Source organism: Mesoplodon densirostris, chromosome 2, assembly GCF_025265405.1.
Source record: "Mesoplodon densirostris isolate mMesDen1 chromosome 2, mMesDen1 primary haplotype, whole genome shotgun sequence".
NCBI lineage: Eukaryota > Metazoa > Chordata > Mammalia > Artiodactyla > Ziphiidae > Mesoplodon > Mesoplodon densirostris.
Window position 1 is genome coordinate 33750841 of NC_082662.1, and position 20116 is coordinate 33770956.

Genomic DNA, 20116 nt, shown 5'->3' on the forward strand with positions numbered 1-20116 from the left:
ATTTTCCTGTTATATCCCTGCCCCCCTGCCCACCTTTTTTTTAGTCTACACTTTCTCTGAGTTTTTAGCTCTTCAGGGGTCCCAACTTTATGCCAAAGGGCTCAGTGCCAACTTCTCAGGTTCAGGCTTTATCATCTCCTAACCATGACTTGTAAAACCCAAGCCTCTTAGTGAAATTATCTACAACCCAGCAAGTTAAGGCAGTTGTCCATTCACACTTAAACTTCTTTCTTGAGTTTTCAGCTAGGTATTTAGGAAATATTTGTATTTGTTGTGTTTTATCCAGGATTTCTAAGTGCTTTGCCACAGGAGAATTTTAAGCCATTATTCTTGTTAAGTCCAGCTCTTTGTTTTTATTCCCTATTCAGCACCAGGGCTGGCAGGAAAGTATGTAACCATTATATATAAAATTCATAGGGTAAGATGGTATGTTTTCATCTTTGATACCTGAGTTCCCAGCATTAGCCACTTCTTGTCTTTATCCTAAAATTTTTTTTTTCCTTCGTTACGCGGACCTCTCACTGCTGTGGCCTCCCTGTTGCGGAGCACAGGCTCCGGACGCACAGGCCCAGCGTCCATGGCTCACGGGCCCAGCCGCTCCACGGCATGCGGGATCTTCCCCGACCAGGGCACGAACCCGTGTCCCCTGCATTGGCAGGCGGACTCTCAACCACTGCGCCACCAGGGAAACCCTATCCTAAAAATTTTTGATTCTGGTAAATTCAAATGTCATTGATAGTGCTTATGCATGATTTATATTTTTGTATCATTAAGTTTATCAGACTTTCGTTATGAGGTAGACCTTGATAAGGAAAGATCTGAGGGGACTGGTGAGGATTTGAAAGAGGCTTAAGGTGAGAACATGGTGTGGAATGAATGAGCCTGAATAGTCTTTCACATGCTTCTGAGTTCTTGGCTGGTTCTGCTCACTATCTATTCATTTCAATTCAGTAAATGTTTATTGACTACCTTTGGACATAAAACAGTCACCATATTCCTAGCCTTCAAAGAGCACACAGTAATAAGGTATTATCATTTCCACTGTTAGAGCATCTCACTGTAGCATAGTGGCTAAGAGTATGGACTCTCGAGCCAGACCATCTGGGGTAGATCTGGGGATGTTTATGTAAATTTGTAGAACAGTACCTGACATATAGTAATGCTGTATAAGATTTAGAAGTATTATTATCATTATTATTACTTTTTCACTGCCTTTTTTTTTCTTCTTCACATCTCCTTATTGCTCTCTCTGCCTCGACAATCAGCTTACCCTCTCCTGTCTATCTTGTGGACTGATAAAAACTCTTGCTTAAGTCACACCAGAATATTAGGGTAAAAGAACAGATATACAATCAACACAATCCAACCTTTCTTTAAAATAGGGCCTCCCTGGTGGCGCAGTGGTTAAGAGTCCGCCTGCCGATGCAGGGGATACGGGTTCGTGCCCTGGTCTGGGAGGATCCCATATGCCGCGGAGCGGCTGGGCCCGTGAGCCATGGCCGCTGGGCCTGCGCATCTGGAGCCTGTGCTCCGCAACGGGAGAGGCCACAACAGTGAGAGGCCCACATACCGCAAAAAGAAAAAAAATTAAAAAATAAATAAATAAATAAATAAAATAAAATAGGTACATATTTGTAGTAGTCATGTATTGTTTGCTATACAGTTAGTGTGTATAGACAGAATACTGGAGTAAAACTCACATTGGTTATTATTGAGTTGTAAGATCTAAGGCTAATTTTTATTCTCTATATTTTTCAGGTTTTCTATTATAAACATTTTTATAATCAGGAGAAATCTAATAAATAGAAGTTAATCAAACTAAAAACTATACTGATTTCAAGTCATTCCTTTCAGATACATATCCAGAAAGCCTTGCCAGTCTTACAGATCTTACCATGTTGATAAAATGAGAAAATACAATAAAAGTTATTTGAAATGGATAAAAAATATTCTAGAAATATAAGTTGTGTGTTATTTCCATTCTGATTTATATGTCTGGCATAGAGAGCTTCTCATGCTATTTCTCAGCTTGGAGATGTTATATTGCTGCCAAAATTGAATTTTAGAATTCTTGGTTTTCAGCAGAAGCTTTAACATGGTGTGGATGGTAGGTGGTGGTTGTTCTGGAACAGCTGGTTTTACTTGCTGTGGAATTCTCACTTTGGTCTTTCAATCAGTACGATTTTAAGTGGCTCTGTGGTGAGCATTTCCTCTCTGGATGACCCTTCTGATTCATTCAGCTATGGATGAGGATATGGTTGTTTAGGGCATCAGTAAAATTCCATCTTCATAATGTATGATTTTATTTTTTTCCCTGAAACCTGAGTTTAACTTTAATTATGTTTAGGCTTTAACAACTTAACTTTCCCTCCCAATACTCGTTAGATACAAATTTACATCGAGTGATTTTGCATCTGAGAGTGATCTTTTGAAATACTTTCTAGTATTCTTAAGGTTCACTTTCTTTTTTATTTTTTCTTTTTAAAATTTATATATTTTGTGAAAACAATTCTTTTGTCTAGCATTTTATTTATTACTTTTAATGAAAACAATTTTTAACAGCACTTTTAAAGTGCTTCCTTTTTGCCAATCCCTTTTTTTAAAATTTAATTTTATTTTTGTCTGTGCTGGGTCTTCGTTGCTGCGCACGGGCTTTCTCTAGTTGCAGCAAACGGGGGTTATTCTTCGTTGCGGTGCGCCAACTTCTCATTGCGGTGGCTTCTCTTGTTGCGGAGCGTGGGCTCTAGGCACGTGGGCTTCAGTAGTTGTGGCTCGCGGACTCTAGGCGCAGGCTCAGTAGTTGTAGTGCACGGGCTTAGTTGCTCCACGGCATGTGGGATCATCCCGGACCAGGGCTGGAACTCGTGTCCCCTGCATTGGCAGGTGGATTCTTAACCACTGCACCACTAGGGAAGCCCTGCCAATCCCTTTTAAAACATATATTTTTTTTAACTTAGCTCTAATAGGTACACATAGCACATTTTTTAGAAATTGAGGTATAATTGACATATATTAGTTTTAAGTGTGCATCGTGATTCAGTACTTGTATATATTGTGAAATGATCATCACAATAAAGCTAGATAACATCTGTCACCATACATAGTTACAAAAAATTTTTTTCTTGTGATGAGAACTTTTAAGATAAACTCTCAGCAACTTTCAGGTATGCAATATGGTATTATTAACTATAGTCACTGTGCTATACTGAAACATGTTAAAAATTCTTATAATAACTATGAGGAAGGTTCTGTTATTCCCATTTTAAAGATGAGGAAACTGAGGCACTAAGTTACTGAGAAGTTACGTAACTTCTCCAGGATCACATAGCTAGTAGCTATAGAGCTGGGAAGAGAATGTATACAGTCTGGTTCTACAATAGTTGCTTTTAACCACTGCACTACACTGCTTATTATGTCATTGCGTTGCCTTTCCAAAGATTAGAAAACACAGTATTAAATAAGTTGCACTTTTTAAACATGAACTTTTTATCTTTAAGTTAAACTTGATTCATTTATTCCATTTAGCAGCATGTATTTACTGAGTGTCTTCTATGTTCCAGACACTGTGATAAGTGCTGAGTTTTGAACAAGATGTACATAATCCTGACCACATGGATTTTATATTCTAGCAGAGAAGACATGCTAATAAGTTGTTCAACTAATGATTGAATTGCAGTGTGGTAAATGCTACAAAGGAGAATTTGAGAGTAGTTTTTGCCAGGGATTCTAACGTGCTTTTAGCAGTTAGGGAAGGATTCAGTGAGAAAATGGCATTTGAGCTAAGCTGAGAAAGAAGCGTTTCTGTGCCTACCTGAGGGTATAACTAAAAATAGAGACTTAGAACCACCAGAGTGGTTCTGCATAGCACTCTGGAAGGAGATGAGCTAAACTCTATATGCCTCATTTGCCCTTATACACACTTCATTTGTCCTGAAAGTATCACTGTTTTGTATATTTGGTGCCTAGTATAATTGACATTTATAATGCTGACACAGTCATGAAATAGACTATGTTCTTCATAGTCTGTTTATTAAGACAGGGAAATGATAAAATAGAGAGTGAGAAAGGGTCTTCAGAAGTCTTAATCTACTATTTTACCACTATACAAAAAGAGCCCCGGAAAATTCTACTGATTTGCCCAGAGGTTGGTTGTTTTTGTTTTTTTTTAAGATTCCTATAAATAGTGTAAATGAAAAAGATGTGTTTCTAAAAGTGTTTTAGTTGTGTGAAAAACTCAGTTATACAAAATAGTTTTTCCTTAATTACATGAGAAAATGATACGTTGATATAGTATTTATATTTAAAACAGTTTCTCATCTGGCCTCCTTTAGCCCTACTGGGAGTAAGGGTAAGCTTGTTATTTTTCTGTCTATAACTAGAGGGACTTGAATTAAATTGAAAAAGAAAAAAAGAAACAAAAAATGGGAAAAAAGTTGATGGTACTTCAGGTGAAAATAACCTGAAGTTATACATAATTTGATTCTTTTATATAGTAACAATGTTCATGAGTAATTTTTTTAACTGTACAAAAATGTTTTATCTGTGTTGGGACTGCAGTGGAACTTCCTCATAGCATCTGTTCTCTTCTCTGTTTAATAATTTCTTATATGAAATTTTTATTCCAGAAGACTCAGCTATTAGTTAGTAGAAGAAAGTTATATCTCCCTAATTCTTGCCTCATCAATTACCAAAGATAGAAAATGTTTATAAAGAAGTTTCATGTTATATAACAAAGTTTACAGAAAAGTCACCATTTTCTTTTTGACTTAGTCATTTCATTTTTGATAGATTGCAAAGGTCGACTGCAAGGAGGTACTAGACATCATATGTAATCTGGAATCCGAGGGTCAGGATAACACAGCATTTGTTCTTTGTACGACTTACCTTACCCAGCAGCTCCAAACTGCAAGTGTATATTGTTCTTGGTAAGTATATTTAGTTTTTATTCCCTTTATTTGTTAGTACATAGTATATAGCATTTAGGGTTTATGTAATGTTGGTTTATTTCTAACGTGAAGACTAAGCAGATTAAATGACATGAGAATTAAATCTTTCTTAAAAGCTAAACCATTTAATTAAAAATATTATTGGTTTAGTCTTTTCCAGGAGAGTCCAAAAATAAAGAAAGAGTAAAAAGTCTGAGCTCCTCTCGATTATTCCATGGAGAGTTGTCTGTTAACTTCAATATATATCTTCTTTGAAGATAAAATTATGGCAGTATAAACCAAATTGTTGTTAGGTTGTTTTCCTTTACATTTATTACATCTTCTGATAGTCACTTTTTCCCTCTTATTTGGAAACTTACTAATTATCTAGGTTTCTAGGTCAAACTTGCACTAGAGAAGGAAACCCATTTGAATTGTAATCTTTTTTTGCAACTTTGGTACTATTAAGCACAATTGCATTATTTGGTTTTCATTCAATTTATATCTTGTTTGCCTACAGAGTACTTAGTTGCTAAAAAGGTCACAGTAAGTGTAACCCTAAGGTTCTTTCATCCTAACTGTATTGAAACTATTTAGGACAGCAGAACAAATGTGGTACACAGGAAACCTCTAAAATGCAAGACTCTATCGATAAGTATCAGATTAGTGGTATGGAAAACACTGTAAGAGATTAGAGAAGGGTGCTCACTGTACACCAGTGTTCAAGGAAGATGTCAGGGAGGAGGTAGTATTTGAGCTTTATTTCAAAGAATGGGTTGGATTTGCATAACCTTGATTAGAGGAGCTTGTAAGAATGGCTTGAAGTTGGAAGTAAGCATTTTGTTTATAGGAAAACCTAATAAAACCTTTCATATACTTCAGCCCTTATTGATCTTCCTTTGGAGCATCGGTGTATATCTATAAAGTTTTATAGTTATTAGCATTTTTTATGTTGCTGTATTTCTTTTTATTTACTGATTTTTATAGAAATACTATTTGAGTTCCTTAAACTATCTCTCCCAATCCTCCTAATAATCATTGTACAGATAAAGCAGTGGAGGATCTGAGAAGTCTTATAATTGCCCACAGTCTCAGAGCTAAAGTGGTAGAGAGTAAAGCCCAGGCGTTTTGACCCCTAATACAGTGCTTTTCTTCTGTGCAGTTGTTTTCTTGGTACAGGGACAGAATTCACATCACAGTCTTCTACCAAGTCCTCTGTGCCAGACTTATGAGAAAGGAGATACTGGGATAGGGGCTTAAATATCATTGTGGGCATTTTGTTAGCTAACCAAAAAAAAAAAGGTGCTATAAGTAAAAAGAATTTTAGCAGAGCAGTGAGATTTTTGATCACTATCAAGTAGAAGAATTTGTTTTTCATGCATTAGAAATTAGAGATTTAACCTCAGTAAAGCAGATGTATTTACTTGTGGAATAACCCCCATTTTTTTCTTTTTACAGTTGTTTTCTTTGCCTATAATGGGAAAATATCTGGTAGCTATAGCGAGGTTTTTAGTGCAAAGAATACATTAAATCACATATGGGATGTGTTACGGGTTATAAAGTGTTTTTCAAACTACAGTCACACAGTTCTTTTAATATTCTTGATATAGCTTCCCTTTTTTTTAGTGAGTCTAGGATTAATGCTGTTCTGCAGCAGGAAAGGATTAAAAGGGATTTCCCTCTTATTGGCCTCCTGAGGAGCTATAATGAGTAAAGGAGAGGAAAGAAAATCTTAAATCACTTCACACTTTGTTAAAAGTAAGCTTCTTCCAAGCAATTCAGAGGGAAATAGAATATAAAATTTTAGAATTTTAAAACATTTCTTTTCACCCTTCTGTTGTTTTCAAAGGCTTTGGGGTTGGGTGGGTGGGGAGGCGGTGGTAGTGGGATATTGGAGTTAGCATAGCCATAACATAAAAACAGTGAATTTTACTAAGGAAAATGAGTCCCAGGAATTCTGTTCAAATAGGATAGATTCTTTTGTTGTGCTAGAGGTGTCCTGTGTTGAAGATAGTAGGCTATATGGGAGTATTTGTCTAGAAAAGAAAAAAAATTTTATTAATTGGTATTTTATTGATGACAATAAAGTTGGAATATGATAATAAAAGCAGGCACTTATTTTAAATACACATATTAGAATTTATTAAGTGTCATTCTCGAATTTGGTCACCATTGAAGATATTTGAAAGGTAAACTATGTAACTGTCACCCAAAACAGTTTTTTATTCTTTTAAATTTCCTTCAGAGACTTTTACAAATTACAATAAAATATATCATTACTTTATAGCAATTACCATATTACTGATCTCAAAAGGTATATCACTCAGCTTATTCATTAAGCTTAACCCCAAAAGATTTTTGGCTATTTGCAAAAATCAAAGAAGTGCTGGAGGAATGAGTTCCCTATATATGTCTAGCAATGGTAACATAATTAGAGTAGCCATGCAAGTAAGAAAGATAACCCTTTTGAATGGGACAGTGTACATACAGATGTGTAGTTGCTGCTGCTTCTTTAAAATAAAATGATACAGTTGAACGTTAAACCTCCACACTAAGCTTTCAGTGAGTATTTGATAGGTTGACGTTTGGTTTCTGTAACACCTCTGAGCTTTAAATCTTTTATGTTGTATATTTGTGTTTCTTCAGATGTAATTTCGTGTCTCTTCTCTCCCAACTAGACTGTGATATACCAGGGTCGTCATGTATGTTGTCTAATTTACAGTTCAGTCCCCAGCACCTGGCAAAGACCAGTAATAGTAGTTTTAGTTTGTTTTGGTAATAGTTTTAAATCACTCAATTGTAACTGTGGAAATAAGTGTACAAATATAAAATACATGATAGAAATGTTCTTTTTTGATCATGTTTATTTGGAGTTAAGGTAACTAGAGTTTGAAATATTTAATTTGGAATAAATCAAGCCCTAGACATTCTGATTTTTTAAAAAAAATAATCTTGAGAGACTTTAATTCTCAACCTGCCTTTTATCACGTTATCAGATTTACCTAACTTTAAACTTGTAGCTAGTTGGTGAATTTTAGATAGTAGATATCCTTTACCCTTTTATCTTCATAATCAGGTTTTACTAGCTTTGATAATTTTATTCTTTTCAAATAGCATAGATTTCACATATATTTTGGTAGGTACTTATTTTATCTCAGAGCATATGTAATTCTCCATTTCCTTTGTTATTCAGAATTTTGCATTATTCTCTAAAGTTTTATTAGTAACATGCTTACATGTGAATGAAGCAGTCTTCTAAGTTTAGAAATGAACAGTCATCCCAGTTACTTGCCTGCCTGGTAGCTGTTCTCAGTTTTTACTTTTTCTGGTTAGGAAAGCAATGCTAGTCACCAAACACAAATATTTAAAGGCATTTTAAGTTAATTTTACTTGTTATATATAGCTCAAATTTTCCATCATTAAATATTGTAAGCTTTAATCATATATGTCTTGAGACATATATTTATTTCAATCTTTGAAGCAAGTTTTATATCTACGTAAGAATTTTACCATATGAGAATCCCAGTTACCTCCTTAAAAGTATAAGAAAATACGTTCTGTTAAATATGTTTTTTTTTTTTTTTTCTTTTTCCCCTTGCGGTATGTGGGCCTCTCACTGCTGTGGCCTCTCCCGTTGCGGAGCACAGGCTCCGGACGCGCAGGTCCAGCGGCCATGGCTCACGGGCCCAGCCGCTCCGCGGCATATGGGATCCTCCCAGACCGGGGCACGAACCCGTATCCCCTGCATCGGCAGGCGGACTCTCAACCACTTGCGCCACCAGGGAGGCCCAAATATGTTTGTTTTTAAATCTATTATAAAAAGAGGTGTATTCATTTCTTAAGCTTTGGATTTGTATCGTTTCCTGGAATAGTCTGTGTTAATAGCAAATCTAGGATATTAGTGTTCTAAAACTGGCTCGTGAAAATAATATTATTTTTTAATGGAAGTCATTTAACAAATACACAGTATCCATTGAGGTTGTACAGAAAAGAGTCACTTAAAAATTTTTTTTTAAATAAATTTATTTATTTATTTTTGGCTGCGTTGGGTCTTCGTTGCTGTGCAAGGGCTTTCTCTAGTTGCAGCGAGCGGGCGCTACTCTGGGCTGCAGTGCGCGGGCTTCTCGTTGCGGTGGCTTCTCTTGTTGCAGAGCGCGGGCTCTAGGTGTGCAGGCTTCAGTAGTTGTGGCGCACAAGCTTGGTTGCTCCGTGGCATGTGGGATCTTCCCGGACCAGTGCTCGAACCGTGTCGCCTTCATTGGCAGGTGGATTCTTAACCACTGCCCCACCAGGGAAGTCCCCAGTCACATTTTTTAAAGTGATAACATTCTCTTCTGTTTTGCTAAGGAACTTTCCTTGAATTCACATTTCATATTAACATTAGCATTTCTATTCTGGGCATTTGTTGAGTTTCTAGTGCTTTTCCTTTAGAGTTTTCTCTTAGTCCATTCAGTACTTTTATTTAACTTATTCTTTTCAAGCTTTTCTTTGTTTCATAATGAATATTTGTGGGATTCTTGTATTTTAGCCATTTCTAAGAGTGCCATTTTAATAAGTTTATTAGTAATATTTAAGATATTATCATTCCAAGATACAGGCCTAAGTAGCATCATGACATTTTAGAGATGGAAAGGGCCCATGAGATTAACGTGATGAAGTACTATACCATTAGAATATTTCATAGTTGTATACACTTTGTTGGCAGCGTATTGATGTCTGATGATCCTTGCCCACTAGGACAGGGTTTAATTCAGTCAGTATAATTACCAATGTAGGGGGTAAAACCTTTTGGAACAAGATGGGATCTAAGTAAGTCTTTGAAAATGTCAGCATAAAGGAAGTAGTCTTTTGTTGTTTTTATTTTTGCCCAGGTACAAAGAAGAAAGAAGTGGGGGAATTTTCAAGGAGGATTCTTCTTAATAATTTTACTAGTTTGAGAGGAAGCAGAATATAGACAGTTTTTTTTCTTCTAGTTTTTACTTACTGTCACCTTTTTGTCACAAACCAAAAAATTGGGGTAGCAAATACCAGTTGCTTTAAATGTTTTACCGTAATCTTTCTTTTTATAGGGAATTGACTCTCTTTTGGAGTAAACTGCAAAGAAGAATCGATCCTTCTGTAGACACTTTTTTGGAGCGCTGTCGTCAGTTTGGTGTCATAGCTAAAACACAGCAGCATTTATTTTGCCTGATTAGAGTTATACAAACTGAAGTGAGTAATTTATGCTGTTTATGCTGATTGTTTTGGAGGGAAGAAATGAGTGGGGAGATAACTTCTCAGGCAACTCCTTTTAAATAAGGGAAAATGAGAAATAATGGGGTTTAATAAGGTTATGGAATGGGACATATCTAGCTGTTTCTACAGACTTACTTCCTAGGAATCTACAATATTTTTTCATGGGAAATAGTGATTGACTTGACAGACCACTGGAGGAGGGAAAGATTATGTTTCTTGGTTGTTACCTCAGCCACCCTATATCTGCTTTTCCTAGAACAGTGTTCTGTATTTTATACAGGCATGTTTGTTTGCAAACTAACATAATAATTATAAATAAAGAAAGTAAAATTGTATTTTTCAGCTCCTTCAGGATGGAGTGATAGATTAGGTTTTGGAGTAACAGAACAGTTCCAGAATCGACTGTACACAAATTATAAACTTCTGTGCAAATTAGGAAACAAGTTAGGTTTTTTTCATTTTTTGTTTTTTGTTTTTCTTAAAGAAATAAATATTTCCTAAAATGAAATGAAGTGCCTTGTTTTTTTAGTTCAGCCCCATAAATGTATGCTAAGACTGCCAGCCTGGAGATTTGAGATGATTCTTATGCTATGTTCTGTTTCTGTTTTGTTTTTAATACCTACTCATGACTGAGATCTCTATATACCCATATCTATAATGGTTTATGTGTATGTTTTATGGGTTACATCTTTGACAGCATCCAGGGATTGTTTATACTAAAGTCAAGGGACAGTTGTATCTTTGATACCTCCCATCTCCTTTAATGTAACCTTCCATATCCTATACTTTATTTGAAATACGTGTATCTAGTCTTCTCCAGTGAAGATAGGAAAAGGTAAGAGTTGTCTGAAGCAAATTCATGGTCAGATAAGCTAGGTGATAATTATTTCTAATCACTGCAAATGAAGTTGTGTCTCCTATCTCATAGGGAACATGTTCAAGTAATTACAGAACTTGCCTTGTTTAAAAAAAATTAGTACAACTGGCCTTCAAAAAGTTGTGTTTTTTTTCCTCATCTTTAAGGGAAGTATGAGTTTTCTGTTGCTGCATAACAGATTACCACAACTTAGCACTTCAGTTAACACCCATTTATTAGCTCACAGTTTTGTAGGGCAGAAGTCCAGCACAGTATGGCACGGTTCACTGCTCAGTATCACAAGGCTGAAATTGAGGTGTTGGCCAGGCTGAGTTTTTATCTGGAGGCTCTGTGGAAAATCCACTTCTAAGCTCATTTTTATTGTTGACAGAATTCAGTTCCTTTCAGTTGTAGGGCTGAGGTCCTCATTTTCTTGCTGGCTGTCAGCCACGGTCTGTTTTCAGCTCCTAGAAGCCACCCTCATGCCATGCCTTCATTTTCAATCCAGCAAAGGCACTAGGAATTCTTCAAATCTGACCTCCTCTACCTCTGACTTCCAGATCTAGGTTTAAAGGGCTTGAGTGATTAGGTCAGGTCTAGGTAATCCACTTGTCTTAAGATCAGTGGATTTGAGGCTTTAATTACATCTGCAAAGCCCCTTTTGCCATGTAACGTAACATAATTATAGGAATGATGTTTATAGGTTCTGCTTATACTCAAAGCAAGGGGATTATACAAAAGTGAAGGTCAGTGGGGGTCATCTTAGATTTCTGTTTACCTCAAGGAACCACAAAAAATGGGAAAGCTGCTAGAGGATTAGGGAAGGTGGGCTTCTGACACAGACAAGGAATTTGCTGTCCATTTGTATAACCAGAACCCATTTCTTTCTCATCTCAGTCTAGGACATTTTCCACTGTAATCCTTGTTTATATTTGTCCTGAAGGGTAGGAAAGTTATGGACTGGTAGATGGAAGGGGAGTGAATGTGGAATTCTTTTCAAATTGAGACTTACCTCTAGCTTTTTAAAAGAGAGGTGATCTAACCTGTATCAGTTGGGATCTAGTTCTACTGTGAATGGTAGATATCCCACAGTGATAGTGGTGTAAAGAAGATAGAAGTTTCTCCCTCTCCTATACAGGTAGATAACCCAGGTAGACAGGCCAGGGTTGCTGTCATGGCTCCATATATCAGAAACCCAGGTTCCTTTTATCTGCTGTTAACACTTAGCTTCCATCTCATATTCCAATCCCAGCTATAATGTCTCCATTCCAGATAGCGAGAAGTGGAGTGGAGAGCAAACCACACTACGACACACCTTTTCCCCCACTCCTTCCAACACACACACACACACACACACACACACACACACACACACACACACGCATGCGTGCGCGCGGTTACATCTAGCTGCTGCAGGGGAGAGCTAGGAGATATGTTGATTATTTGATTATTCCAGGTGACTTTGTAACCAGATAAAACCAGGTGTTCTGTTTTTGTAAAAGAAGAGGTGAAACGATATTAGCACAACTAGCAACCAGTCACATAGCCCTTGGGAAGGAAAAGGTTAATGATGCTGAAAAGCTTTTGTGGGCGTTGGGTCTCTTGCGGAAGGAGGGCCTTGTAATAGAACCTCCTTATTTTCTGGGCTTCAGTTTTCTATAAACAAAGAGCTTAAACCAAATGATCAATTAAAAGTGCTCAGAGTTGTTAAATTTTGATTCTGTGACTTGAGAAAGTCATATTGGAAGGGATAACTTTAGAGAATCCAGGGTCTCTCTCAAGACTTCAAAAATAGTACGACAGAAGAAAAGCTGTGGCTGTGGTTATATTTGAAGTAGAAGGCATAAGAAGAGGGATAATCTTGAAGTCAGTTTATTTGGCCTTAGGGCCCTTTTTGGTGGAACATATAAGTAGTACTGTTTTGCAAAACATGACTTTGTTTAGTTTAATCCCTTCTCTTTAGTAATAAAGAAGCTGAATATTAGAGATGCTTGACTTGTAAGGATCTAGACCATGGGTATCTTGACAAATGGCATAATGTGATGTAAGGTTATCATTTGTAAGTCAGAGCACAGAGGACTTGGAGAAAGTCTGTTAAGTTTTAAAATCATAGGTTCTTAACAAGTTACTTAACCCCTTTGGAAGACTCTGTGAGATAAACAGCAAAGAATGTCTGTTCTTTCTTAAGCACCATAATCTAGTTGAAATGGTAAAATTTGTGAAATCATTAAGAACACTTTTCAAAAAAAAAATAACTACCATTATACATTCTGAACAGATATACCAAGAAGTTACTTGTTAAAGGAGTGATGAATAAATTAGAATTAGGATATAGAATGTGGAGCTGAATTTTGAAGAAACTGATAGATATGAATAATTTGATAGGTTTTAAACCAGGAAGCTGAAGAAGTACCTTGGCATATTGTATCAAGGCCACATGGCATATAGCCAAGTCAGTTAACCTTGGAGTTGGTATAGAGTGTAAAGTGGTTAAGACTCAGACGCTGGGAAAAGATGTTTTAAGTTTAAATTCTTGCTCCTCTGCTCACTAGCTGGTGACACTGGCAACTAATTTTCTGAGCCTCGGTTTCTTCATCTATAAAATGAGGATGATGTACGCAAAAAGTTTATTTAGAATAGTGCCTAGGATGTCGTAAGGAGTCTGTAAATTGATGGCAGTTATTTCTTTGTGTTCTTAGCATTTAGAATGGTGCCCAACGAGAATAATTGCTTAGCAAATTGATGTTTGAACAGTGGAATTTATCCTCAAATATTTTACATGGGGTTCTGTTGAATTTTTACTATGTGCCAACATTGTAATACTCATTTTGTGTTACCTTACTTCATTTTTATAACAGCATTAGGAGGAAAATCCAGTACTGCCACTATAATTATCATTGTACAGATGAGGAAACTGAGGCTTAGAGGAGTTAAAAACTTCTCACTGTAGTGAAGCTGGGGTTCAAAGTCATACTCAAAATTCTGTGCTCTTAAGTACCGTATTTTAAGCCACTCTGCCATAAGATCCTGCTTTTCTTGGTTTATATTATTTTCACGCACCCTTTCAGCCTCTCACATGAAAGAATCATCTTAAATGCACTTGCCTTTTGTCATATACAACCAGATCTTTTTTGTGATTTTTAACTGATTTCTGAGAACCTGCTGCTATAGAGAAATTTTCTGTTGTTTTCCCGTGGGAAACTGAGATTTCAGTACACCTGTAACTATAGAGTGAGTATTAATTCTTTTAGGAGGAAGTGGAAAGGATGATTTATTCTAAGCCTTGAGGTTTTGAAAACACCCAACTGTTCATGACATAGACATATGAGTTTTTTAAATTGAATTCAGTCTTAGACTCACTTTTATACATGTGTTTCCTCTTGCACCCATTTATTTAGGCCCTATCCTTGCTGTCCAGCTTGAGACAATTCTTTTTTGAATCCTTCAATGACCTTATTTATCCTGACTGAGCTCCTTTGAATTTCTGTGCCTTTATACATTTGGCACACAGATAAATTCCTTGAGGGTTAAGGACTGCTTTAATATGCAGTGCCTTATAAAGTTGGATACTCTATAAATGTACATTGTTGTTGTTCATGGTTGTAACCTCTAATCCAGTCCTTTGCATGTTGAAAGAAGGAGGATCTAAATGTAACTTGCAGGAAGAAAGATTTAAGAACTTTAAGAAGTAAGTGTGTGTGTGTGTGTATCTTATCAGTGAAAGTTATGTAATGTTTCCAAACTGGGGAAAAAAAACCTTTTCTTCCCTATTTTTCTTAACAGGCACAAGATGCTGGTCTTGGGGTGTCGATTTTACTATGTGTCAGAGCTCTTCAACTCAGATCAAGTGAGGATGAAGAAATGAAGGCATCAGTTTGTAAAACAATTGCTTGTCTTTTACCAGAAGATTTAGAAGTTAGACGAGCCTGTCAGCTTACAGAATTCTTAATTGAACCCAGTTTGGATGGATTTAATATGTTGGAAGAACTGTATTCCCAACCAGATCAAAAATTTGATGAAGAAAATGCACCAGTTCCGAATTCTCTCCGATGTGAGCTTTTACTAGCTTTAAAAGCCCACTGGCCTTTTGATCCTGAATTTTGGGACTGGAAAACTTTAAAACGACACTGCCACCAACTTCTAGGACAAGAAGCCTCAGATTCTGATGATGACCTAAGTGGCTATGAACTGTCTATCAATGACACCGATGTTTTAGAGTCATTTCTTAGTGATTATGAGGAAAGTAAAGAAGATAAACAATATAGAAGAAGAGATTTGACAGATCAGCATAAAGAGAAAAGAGACAAAAAACCCATTGGTTCTTCTGAAAGATACCAGAGATGGCTTCAGTATAAATTTTTCTGTTTGTTATGTAAGCGGGAATGTATAGAGGCCAGGATTCTTCATCATTCTAAGATGCATATGGAAGATGGAATTTACACCTGTCCGGTTTGTATTAAAAAATTCAAGAGAAAAGAAATATTTGTTCCTCATGTGATGGAACATGTTAAAATGCCACCAAGCAGAAGGGACCGCTCTAGAAAGAAGTTACTGTTGAAAGGCTCTCAAAAGGGAGTTTGTCCCAAGAGCCCTTCTGCAACCCTGGAGCAAGGTCAGTCATTGAATGAACAAGCCAAAGGAGAGTCACATGAATATGTCACATTCAGCAAATTAGAAGATTGCCACCTGCAAGACAGAGATTTGTACCCATGTCCTGGCACAGACTGTTCCCGTGTGTTTAAGCAGTTTAAATACTTAAGTGTGCATCTTAAAGCTGAACACCAAAATAATGATGAAAATGCCAAGCACTACTTAGATATGAAAAATAGAAGAGAGAAGTGTACTTACTGTCGACGACATTTCATGTCTGCTTTTCACCTGCGAGAGCATGAACAAGTGCATTGTGGTCCTCAGCCTTACATGTGTGTATCTATAGATTGCTATGCTAGGTTTGGATCAGTGAATGAACTGCTTAACCATAAACAAAAACATGATGATCTGCGTTATAAATGTGAATTAAATGGCTGTAATATTGTTTTCAGTGACTTGGGACAGCTTTACCACCATGAAGCACAACACTTTAGGGATGCATCTTACACATGCAACTTCGTTGGCTGTAAAAAGTTCTATTATTCCAAAATTGAATACCAGAATCACCTCTCAATGCATAATGTTGAAAGTTCAAATGGAGATGTGAAGAAATCAGTGAAACTTGAGCCTGCAGCAGGAGAAAAGCAAGGTTATATTGGTCAGCCCCATCTACTTGACCAAACTGATAAATCACATTTACCAGAGGATCTTCTTTTCTGTGCAGGATCAGCTAGTTCTCAAATAGAAACTGCAGAAAATCTGAAAGAAAACAGTGACAGTAATTCTAGTGATCAGTTAAGTCATAGCTCTCCAGCTTCCATGAATGAAGAGTTAATTGACACACTGGATCACTCTGAAACCATGCAGGATATATTATTGTCTCACGAGAAAGTCTTTGTGCCCTCCAGTTTAAAAGAAAAATGTTCCAATGTGGCAGTTTGTTTTGATGGGACTAAGTTTACCTGTGGTTTTGATGGCTGTGGTTCCACATACAAAAACGCAAGAGGCATGCAGAAGCATCTAAGGAAGGTTCATCCATACCATTTCAAACCCAAAAAGGTAAAGACAAAAGATCTCTTTCCCTGTTTGGGTAATGAACATAATCCAACAACTGAAAAGTTTGATACAGAACCTAAACCTAGCTCGGATACAAACAGTGACTCCCCAGATGAAGGTCTAGATCACAATATTCATACTAAATGTAAACGAGAACATCAGGGTTATTCCTCAGAAGCCTCCATTTGTGCTTCTAAAAGGCCGTGTACAGAGGATACCATGTTGGAACTTCTGTTACGCTTGAAGCATTTAAGCTTGAAAAACTCAATAACACATGGATCTTTCTCAGGGTCATTGCAGGGGTACCCATCCAGTGGTGCTAAGTCTCTTCAAGCGGTGTCATCTACCATCTCAGACCTTAATTTTCAGAATCAAGATGAAAATATGCCAAGTCAGTACCTGGCACAGCTGGCAGCCAAGCCTTTTTTCTGTGAACTTCAAGGATGCAAATATGAATTTGTGACCAGAGAGGCTTTGTTAATGCATTATCTTAAAAAACATAATTATTCAAAAGAAAAAGTCCTTCAGCTAACCATGTTTCAACATCGGTATTCCCCGTTCCAGTGTCATATCTGCCAAAGGTCATTTACGAGAAAAACACACCTTAGGATTCATTATAAAAATAAACATCAAATTGGCAGCGACAGAGTAACTCAAAAACTATTAGATAATGAAAAATGTGGTCATGAAGGCCCATGCTCAGTAGACAGGTTGAAAGGTGATTGTTCCGTGGAACTTGGACGTGATCCCAACAGTAACTCTGAGAAGCCACACTGTCATTCTAAAAAGGATGAATGCAGTTCAGAAACAGATTTGGAGTCATCCTGCGAAGAAACAGAAAGTAAAACATCTGATATTTCATCACCAATAGGTAGCCATAGAGAAGAAGGAGAAGGAAGAGAGGGGAGAGGTAGCAGGAGAACTGTTGCTAAAGGAAATCTCTGCTATATTTTGAATAAATACCACAAACCATTCCATTGTATCCATAAAACTTGCAACTCCTCATTCACCAATCTAAAAGGCTTGATTCGCCATTACAGGACTGTACATCAATACAACAAAGAACAGTTATGTTTAGAGAAAGACAAAGCGAGAACCAAAAGGGAACTTGTCAAATGCAAAAAGATATTTGCTTGCAAATATAAGGAATGTAACAAGCGTTTCCTGTGTTCCAAAGCTCTTGCTAAGCACTGTAGTGACTCTCATAACCTAGACCACGTTGAAGAGCCGAAAGTGCTTTCTGAAGCTGAGTCAGCGGCCAGGTTTTCCTGTAACCAGCCTCAGTGCCCTGCTGTTTTTTATACATTCAGCAAGTTGAAGCACCACTTGATGGAACAGCATAATATTGAAGGAGAAATACATTCAGATTATGAAATTCATTGTGATCTTAATGGCTGTGGCCAGATTTTCACCCATCGCAGTAATTATTCTCAACATGTATATTATCGACATAAGGACTATTATGATGATCTGTTTAGAAGCCAGAAAGTGGCAAATGAAAGGCTACTAAGGAGTGAAAAGGTGTGTCAGACAACTCACACTCAGGGGCATGAACATCAGACTACCAGGAGATCGTTTAATGCTAAGGCTAAAAAATGTAGCTTAATCAAAGAAAAGAAAGCTCCGATTAGTTTCAAAACAAGAGCTGAAGCCCTCCATATGTGTGTGGAGCATTCTGAGCACACGCAGTACCCTTGCATGGTTCAAGGATGCTTATCTGTGGTGAAGTTGGAGAGCAGCATAGTGAGGCATTACAAACGTACCCATCAGATGAGTAGTGCCTATTTAGAGCAACAGATGGAAAATCTTGTCGTTTGTGTTAAGTACGGTACCAAAATTAAGGAGGAGCCCCCTTCTGAAGTAGAGCCCTGTATAAAGAAAGAAGAAGATAGAAGCTGTGAATCAGAGCTCACAAAGCACAGCCATTCCCCAGGTGACAGTAGCATACCTGTCCAGACCGCCGATTCCCTTTATCCAGGTGAAAGGGATGGAGGTCAGAAAGGATGTACAGAAAGCAACCCAGTTTTTGATGCAGATACTCTGCTCTACAGAGGAACTTTGAAATGTAACCATAGTTCAGAAACCACTTCTTTGGAACAATGTAATACAGTTCAGCCTCCTCCTTGTAAAATAGAAAATTCCATACCTAATCCTGATGGGACTGAAAGTGGGACTTATTTCACAAGTTTCCAGCTGCCTTTACCAAGGATCAAAGACTCAGAAACCGGGCAGCAAAGTTCAGGGCAAGAAAACACTGTAAAAAATTCAACCCATGTCCCAAAAGAGAATTTTAGGAAGCATCCACATCCCAGGTCATTTGATTTGAAGACTTACAAACCTATGGGATTTGAATCTTCATTTCTGAAATTTATTCAGGAAAGTGAAGAGAAAGAAGATGATTTTGATGATTGGGAGCCTTCAGAGCACTTACCATTAAGTAATTCTTCACAACCCAGTAATGACTTAACAGGGAGTGTTATGGCAAATAATATGGTGAATGACAATGACCCTGAAGTTGACATACCTCATTCTTCCAGTGACTCTGCAATTCATGAGAACCTGACTGCAATCCCACCTTTAATAGTAGCTGAGACGACAACAGTTCCTCCCTTGGAAAACCTGAGGGTCGTATTGGACAAAGCATTAACAGACTGTGGAGAACTTGCCTTAAAACAGCTTCATTATCTTCGGCCAGTGGTTGTCCTTGAAAGATCTAAGTTTTCCACACCTATTTTAGAGTTGTTTCCAACAAAAAAGACCGATGAGCTTTGTGTAGGAAGTTCCTAAATATTTTGTTTTAGAAACAGACTGGCTCCAACACTGCAACATGGGGACAATTGCCAACTCGAACAAAGGCTGAGAACCAGCCACACCATTGTTTAGGGTAGAATAGGCTGTGTATTTACATGAATGTATAATATCTATGTCAGCAGTATTGGCTGAGTCCATTAGCTCTCCAGTTGGTTTATTGATTGGGGTTTTTTTGTTTGTTTATTAAAAAATGGAACTGTATTCTTGTTTGGTGCTAATTAATACATCAAAATATATTGGGGCTTCCTTTTTCAAATTAAGTGTGCATGATTGTATATGGAACAAATACTAAGATCCCAGGGTGGGAGGGCTAGGGAAAGGGATATGTTCTTACTTGACTTGAATGTGCACCTGAGGGTGCTCTGTGTAATATATTGTACACTACAGCATCTTATATTTTTTGAGTTGAGTTTCAATAAATTACAATTTTTCACCCATTTTTTGTTTAGTCATAATGAGTTTTCATGCCACACATAAATTGGAATTGCACTTATATTTTCTGGAATGTGCACTTACATTTTACCCCAGTAGTTTTTTGTTTCTTATTAACCAAACCATTCAGATGAAGCTTCCTTTTGAATGACTATTGTCTTAAAATTTTTGTGGAAAGAAAATTCTGAGATAGAATAATTAGCTCTGGGAG

General features: G+C 37.1%; 1 protein-coding gene across 1 annotated transcript in view; it reads left to right on the forward strand.

Annotated features, from left to right (window-relative positions):
- Window positions 1-19910, forward strand: part of RLF (RLF zinc finger) — a 79772-nt gene extending 59862 nt beyond the window's left edge. The window contains exons 6-8 of the mRNA XM_060089584.1: window positions 4789-4925; window positions 9995-10136; window positions 14800-19910. Of these exons, the coding sequence (XP_059945567.1) occupies window positions 4789-4925; window positions 9995-10136; window positions 14800-19449 (4929 nt within the window). The 3' untranslated portion in view covers window positions 19450-19910. The remainder of the gene's footprint in view (window positions 1-4788; window positions 4926-9994; window positions 10137-14799) is intronic.
- Window positions 19911-20116: the final 206 nt, after the last annotated feature.